The 7771-nt window shown below is 35.7% G+C and overlaps 1 protein-coding gene across 1 annotated transcript; it reads left to right on the top strand.

Moving 5' to 3' along the window:
- The first annotated feature begins 536 nt into the window (after positions 1 to 536).
- On the top strand, positions 537 to 935 carry LOC131070346 (lachrymatory-factor synthase-like). Its single transcript, XM_058005855.2, has one exon. It carries the CDS (start codon positions 537 to 539, stop codon positions 933 to 935), a length of 399 nt encoding a protein of 132 aa, XP_057861838.2.
- The last annotated feature ends 6836 nt before the right edge of the window (positions 936 to 7771 follow it).

The following is a 7771-nucleotide window of genomic DNA, read 5'->3' as shown; positions in this document are numbered from 1 at the left end:
ACATATATAATGAAATAATTTAACATTTAAAAATTTGAATATTAATATACTTTAAATTAATAGATTACAATATTGTTTCTTCTTCTTTCAATTTGGACATAATCTTAATTCTTAAAGTTTGCTTACAAAATTGTTATCTTGTGGAAGAAAGTTTGCATCGAAAGGAAGCATTAAATTATATAACCTAACAATTTATTTTTCATTTAACATTTTTATAATTTTGTTTAACAGATGGCATGCCTTGATTGTAATTCCAAAGGGAAAAATACAATCGTATAGATGCTCATGAAAATATGACCTTACAATTCAATAAAAACGCTGAATTAAAATAATGCACTCCCTAGAATTATCATGGCTGCCTACGCCAGGAACTGTTTGTAATTGCATAAGAATTAAAATAAGCCACTCCCTAGAATTATCATGGCCGCTTGCTCCAGCCATTAAATTTCCTTCGGCTAGATTCTTCGATCCTCCTGTTTTCAATTTATATCTCCTCCTTACCTCTGACCATTCCAAATCTTGTGCTATATGCAAAAATGGTGAACTCTAAATGGCGGGCTTCCATGGTAGTTCCTGTGACGGCTTCATTACAACGCGTGTGGGAGATTCTCAACGACTTCTGTGGATTGAAAAAGTGGCAGCCTACCTTGCTGGTTTGTGAAAGAGTGGATGGAACGCCTGCGCAGGGCCCTGGCTGTGTGCGCTACATTTCTTTTCCGTCTCCCTCCTCACCAGGCCAAATTGCTTGGGCCAAAGAAAAACTCACATCCTTGGACTGCACTAACCATTATTATGGTTATACTATTAGCGACACCAACGTGAAGGGATTTGATGGGTATGAAGGCACTTTGCAAGTCATAGAAGGAATGGAAGAGGAGAAGTGTTGTGTCAAATGGTCTTTTGAGCTCAATCCAGTTGATGGCCTGTCTCAATAGGAGTTTGTGGATAACTTCAGCTCTATCTTGACTGCCGCCATTAACAGTCTTCAAGATGTTGTTTCTTTCCATTAGATGTGTTCTTCATATTGAAATAATTTCATGTTTCTTTCTCTCTAGCTTTCATGGATCTTGACGAGTTTCATGTTCCTCACTGTGTAAGGTTTTAAGATGCTTAAGTGTAATGGGTGTTAATGAAATCTTTGAATTTTCTATTTTATGACAGGCTATGATAGTTTAGTAACTAATTAGGAACATACATGGGCATGTTCTTAATAGTTTCTATTATTGGACCTCTGTCTTGATTGCCATCATGGTCACTCTCCAAGATGTTGTTGCTTCCTCGTATCTCTATCAACAAATTGAAAGTATGTTATGTTTATTTCTTTGAGCAAGATTAATTCCATGTTTATTTCTGTGTAGTTTTCTTTGTGAATGGATTTATGAAACTCTAAGATGTCCATTAAAATAAAAAAATTGGGATCAGATTTTTATTACTATTGGATAAATGAGTTTGATTCAAAAATTATATATTCAATTTCTGATAATAATATCATAATTTGAAACACATTGAAAAATATCTTATTGATGTCGATGTATCCATTCTCCTAAATATGACCAAGATGATTGATGCTCTCACTTGTAAGCGTAATATTCAAACATAGCATATTACTTTCTTTATGGATCTTCTCTATCTATCCTGTAAGGATCTTTATCACATGCTATATTCTTGTGATTTGAAATCTGTTGTTGCTCAGTTTTATTGTAAGCTAACAAAGGATTTCTTGTTGCCTAAAAAGCCCTTTCTTTTCTTCTACTTTTTTCTTGATGGAGGCTTTATATACTTTGTAATTCATTTGTAAATTAATGATACAATTTTCATTCTTCTTTTCGAATTTTCTTTTATTAACCTACAAGTTCTCATCTTTTTTTCCAACTATATCATACTATCTTGTGCAAGTTTAGTTAATATTTTACATAGCACCATAGCACACATGACTGCTCGAGAGAAGAAGCATAACATTTTTTTGCAGGCATTGAAGACTAGAGATTAAAGAATGGAATTTTCAGCGTATGCTATTCTCATGCCATACAACCATTTTGAATGAAAGTCAAAGATTTTGCTTCAACTCAAAAGTGGAGGCTTGTATCGAATAGTCATGGATATAGAGGTTGAACCTAATTGTGTGATTGAAAAATCCAAATATTTCAACTGGATCGATAAGGCTTATGTTCTCCATGCTTATCTATGTCTCCAAAATTGTTTTTTTCATGTGGAAGAATACACAACTCCAAACCATGTTTGGACTATGTTGGAGACTCTTTTTGGAAAGCAAGATGAGATGCAATATCACATCCTAGAAAATGAGCTGAATTTATTAAATTCAAGAAGTTTTGAAGATATTCAAGACTTCTTCACAAAGTTTCTGACTTTATTACTCGAGTTGAAAGGATCCAAATTGACAAATCCACAAAAGGAAATAAATTAATTATTTCTATTCTGTTAAAATTGGGTCCAAAATTTATTGTATGTGTCTTCAATTTTCACATAATTAGGCTTACAACTGGACCAACTTGGAATATGCCCACACTTGATGCTTTTATTGACTCTTTGATATGTGAGTAGGATAAGCTCATAAAGATAAGTACTAACACATGCAAATGATGAAAGTGGAGTTTTGAATGAAAGATATGGCCATTTAAAATTTAGATACACACAACAACTTAGCAAACAAAGATGGTTAAAGGCTTTCTTTTTCGTAGAATTTTTTGATGGAGTTTGTGAGGGTTGTACTCTTGGAAAGCATCCTCAAGAAAAGTTTTAGAAGGAGAATATATGGAGAGCTTATTCTCCTTTAGAGATTGTTCACAATGTTCTAATGATTTTATTTTCAAAACCTTTCATGATAAAAGCCAATTATGTGCTTACATTCACTGATAATTGCACACGATTCACAAGGGTGTATTTTATCAAATTCAAGTATGAAGTGTTTGATAGTTTCAAGATTTTCAAAGCCTATGTAGAGAAGTAGTCTAGGAAAAGGATCAAGATCCTCTACATAGATAATGGGGCAAAGTATGTCAACAATGATGCTCAACATATTTGTGATGAAGATGGAATACAGTTGTTGTAGAACACAGTTCCTTACATTCCATAATAGAATGGGGTAGTTGAGAGAAAGAATCAATCTTTGAAAGAGATGGACAATGGCATGTTAAATGCAAGATCTCTTGCTTCCAAATTGTGGGCTGAACCAATCAACTATGATTCATACATACAAAATAGATCTCCTCACAAATCTATTACAAGAAAAACCCCTTCTGAACCATGGAAAGGCATGCAACTAGAAGTCACACATTTTCACATCTTTGGATCACATACATGGGCCCACATTTCTATAGAAAATAGGAAGGGTTTGGAGCCTCAAAGAAAAGAATGCATATTTTCTGGATATCCAGATAGCATCAAGGGATACAGACTACTAGATCTTTCAATAGAAACAATCTTCACTGAGAGGAGTGTTTACTTTGATGATACATTTAGTCATTCTGATATCATTTCTAATACTTTTGAATCTAATTCCAATGAACATGAGAATGCATATGTAGATCAAAATCCATTTCTTGTTTTGGCTTCCAATGATCATTCAATATCCCTTGTTAGAAATCAAAGAATAATGATCTTAGCTGAGATATATTATGCCCCTCATGCACTTTTAGCTACTGAGCCTATCACGCAAATGCATGCTTATGTGGCTCTAAGATATGACCCTCAAACTTATGCAAAAGATGTACGAAATCCTCTTTGAGAAATAGTCATGGATGAGGAGTACAAATCCCTTATTACGAACCAAACTTGGGACTTGGTTCCACTTCCTTCCTATCGCAATCTTGTTAGATGAAAGCGGGTCTATGGACAAATAAAGTAGCAAATAGACATATGATTAGATACAAAGCAAGGTTGGTAGCCAAAAGATCTCAGCAAGTTTATGACATCAACATTGATACATTATTCTTTATTAAACAATATTATTTTTAAATAAGAAAATACAAAGAAAACCCTAACTTCTTTCTAATCTTCAAGAAAGCAAAATTGACAATCTACATTTGCTGAACATTTTCAACTGAATAGTCACCTTATCACCAAGTTAAAACACAACCTAAACTTATTTAATTTCACTGAAAAAACCCCTGTATGTATCACTTAAATGGGATACTTTACTTTGTTTGGCATAATGCACCTATGTCATGACATTGTCATAGAGCTAAGTGTATGGAAGCTCACCTGGATTTGAACTTGGGTTATCACTGCTATAAGGGCTTCTACATATTACTCTGCCACCACCTGATCACGATTCTAACCACGTATTGTGATTTTAAATTAAAATATTGCATTTTTTATTTTAAAAAATCAACGTTTACCATGTGTTAAAAAGCCTTCTCTTGAGCCTCCCAAACACCGCATGAACCCTTCAAACAAACTGATATAACTTAGTAGTGAATAAATCCAAACTTATTTTCTTTGTGTAAATTTACAATTTATGCACTATTCATACCTCACTGGTCCACATAACATAATATTTTTCCCGCTATTGATTTCCCACAACCATCGAATATCATTGTAAATGAGTGAAAAATATTCAGTAATAATGGTTTAATGCTTTCCAACAAGAAGATTTAGAGGTTAAACAAAAATTAAACAAACAGATCTATTTAATTTGAAGCATTTTCTTGCTCACAAGGGATGGTTTAAGTTCAAAAATTTAGTATGGCGTTTTAGAAATGCAACATTTCCTTGATATGGAAAACGTTGAGATCTGATTAAAAATATGGATCCTTATGAATCATAGACAAGATAGGCTAATCGTTTAAACAATGTTGTGGGTAAACTGTATTTATTTCATTATATAATGCTATGGAAACGAATGCCCATGGAATTTTTGAATACATTATTGAACCACTCCTTTGACATTTTACACTGCTGAAAATCAAAATCTGAAGCCAGCAAAAATCACTAGCACTCAGAATACATATTTTTCTTTTCCTGCAGATATTTCAGCCTATAGCTTTTATACGTTTCCAATATACAGGTTCAAATCTTTATTTTATCCACATAAGACCTTAAAATTCAACTCATCAAGTAGTAATATAATATTATATTAAATTATATAATAATATTTGATATTATTATATAATTTTTCACATTATTTTCAGTTAAAGTCCACGAGCGAAATTTTGATTGGGGTGCCTTTTTCCTTCTTTAACTTTCCAGCTGTGCTCAGCGTATGGGCCAAATGTAATCTTGGTGTTGGCCCTAATGGCCTGTGTTTTATGTCTGAAGTCTGAAGGAGCATGGAGGTTACAAATGGATCAGTTTTGGTGACTCGACATTTCTTTTGGGCCCCAGCCTGTAGCTTGAGAGAGATGGAGACACATAGCATCTTTGGACTATCAATAATATTTTTGTTGGGATGCTTTTCTGTGGAGTTTCCTCTGAGCTTCCGCATGTTCTTCAAGGTGCATTGTCTACCAAGTCACGCTTAGCAAAAACTTTTCTGTTCAGGTGGGTATAAAGATCGTCAAGGCTAAGTGGGAGTAACAACCTCGGGGGCCGTTTTGCTGGGTGTGTTCCTGCGGAATGTCACGACATGGTTTTTCTGTTTCAGGGGTGGTTGTGCATGGTTGGTGGATGTTTGAGCTATTAGCAGAGTGGTGGGCTCTATTTATGCATTATTTTTCCTTGTTTGAGGGTTTCATAACTTTCACGAAGAACAATTAAGTTTTCGTAGATAGAATTTCAGCCTTTTAGTTGTTATTGTTTTCCTGAAAAAGGTTAATCAAATTGTGTCTGCGGCCTTTGTGATGCCTCTTTTCAGTATGATTTGATAGTTGTCTGTGCTTTTCCATGTAATTCTTATGACTTTAGAAATATATATATCAGACTCTATCGATTAAACTATGTTTTGCACTTGTGATTGAAATTTCTTTATGTTGCGAAGGAATCTTAATTGTATCTTAATTGTGGCTCTATTTGGATATATAGATTGTTCAATGGGCTTTAAAACCGCATGCCTTTGTGTTTTATATGTTGTTAATATATTTACAAAATGCTTTGGTGTATCTCCTTAGTAGTTTAGATCTTGTTGTTTTAAGTTTTCTTCTTCCCCTTTTCTCAAAACCATAAGGAAGTGGTAGCTTCTTAAACTCAGAGGTTATTTAGTGAGTCTTGCACAATTGGTCCCCCATCATTGAATTTCCCATAAGGTTGTTCGCTTTCAAACTAAATTTTAGAGTCAATAGTTCTTTTTCTGGCACGCCTCATGGAGCCATAGTTTGAATAAGCCCTGACCCAGTTTATGACTCACAAATCTTTTACCAAGAGTCAAAGAGCCTTAAATCCCAGTTTACTCCTTTCCCCCTTGGTGAATGTTCATTCGGCTGCATCTTCCTCTTCTCAAAGCTTACCAGTCTTTCTTGTACTCACCCTCACAACGATGGCACACGTTCCCCTCAAAAATTTTGTGACTTAGAATAACAGGAGCCCCCTCATTCCCCCAACTCCACCTGTAGTCTGGGGGCCAATCCCTGCAGCGGCACTGAAAGTTGTACCCAAGTTTACTAGGGAATGTCATAACACTCCCGGAGAACATTTACAAGATATAGCCAGTATCTGCACAGTTCACAACATTACCGAGCAACATGTAGCCTTGAGATTGCTCGTAGCCTCTTTCAAAGGAAGAGCTCTGGATTGGTTCAGAACCTCTGGCCATAATACTATAGCATATTGGGATCAGCTGGGCGACCATTTAGTTTAGAGATTCTCTGACAAGATCGACAAATCATCATAGATGCACCAGTTGATCACAATAAAGAGCACCCCTTAGGAAGCATTCACAAAATTCAATTTGAGATTCCAGAGGACCTAGCAAAGAATACCTCTATCCACATGCCCTCCTGTGGATATGGCATTCATCTTTTACCTAAAGCATTTCAATTCTGTCATATTGGTGATGATCCAATCTCTAGGAGGCAACACCCTCCCATAATCATTCGACATAGTAGTTCAAGCAGAAAATAATTTGATCGACATCAGGAAGCTTGCCCCCCACCCCATCATACCAGTCTCTCTTGAGATTTCTCACCAAACTCCTGAAGAGGTCATCCCTAGTACATCTGCCCCATAATATATGTATGTCTACCCCAGCCCCTAGCAAACATATGTCCCTCCACAATTGTCTCTAGCTGCAAAGGTCAACGACATGAAACACTTGTTGAGATCCTTCTCAACCAAAATCTCACCTACTAGACCCCCTTTTCAGCAAAATTTCCAAGGAAACTGACCTCCATACTAGCATAATCAACATGCAAATCACTATGCCGATAAGTCTAGACAGCTGAATTGCCAAATAGTCTTAGTCCCCAATCCTTTGCAAATCGTTTACCCCAACACCGACAAGGAGTTGGCAGTGGGTTAAAATAATCTAGCGGATGATACTAACTCTTGGTGTTTTCCCCGCAATAACACTCACATACCAAGAAATTATCCGAGAGGGAATCTACAGCAAAAGATTGTAGAGCAACAGGGTCTAGGTGTCACCCCCGATGAGTCTATTTATGCATCCCCTAGTATGGATAACGCTTCCCTCATCGCCCAAATGCAGGGTATGTCAATGCAACATGAAACATAGATAACTCTAGATCATATATTATTTTCTTGGATGGAAGACGAAGATGTGGTGCTAACCAATGGCACAACTACCTTAAAGGAGGGAGCCCCCTTCATACAATCAAACTATAATCTCCACTTGAAAAGACATTTCACTGGGAAGAATATG

Source organism: Cryptomeria japonica, chromosome 10 (assembly GCF_030272615.1).
Source record: "Cryptomeria japonica chromosome 10, Sugi_1.0, whole genome shotgun sequence".
Taxonomy (NCBI): domain Eukaryota; kingdom Viridiplantae; phylum Streptophyta; class Pinopsida; order Cupressales; family Cupressaceae; genus Cryptomeria; species Cryptomeria japonica.
The sequence above is the reverse complement of the archived record's forward strand: the minus strand, read 5'-3'. Positions and strand labels throughout refer to the sequence as shown.

What these genes read in the sequence shown, in the direction of transcription:
- LOC131070346 (XM_058005855.2), top strand. Translation starts at nt 537, where the DNA reads ATGGTGAACTCTAAATGGCGGGCTTCCATGGTAGTTCCTGTGACGGCT.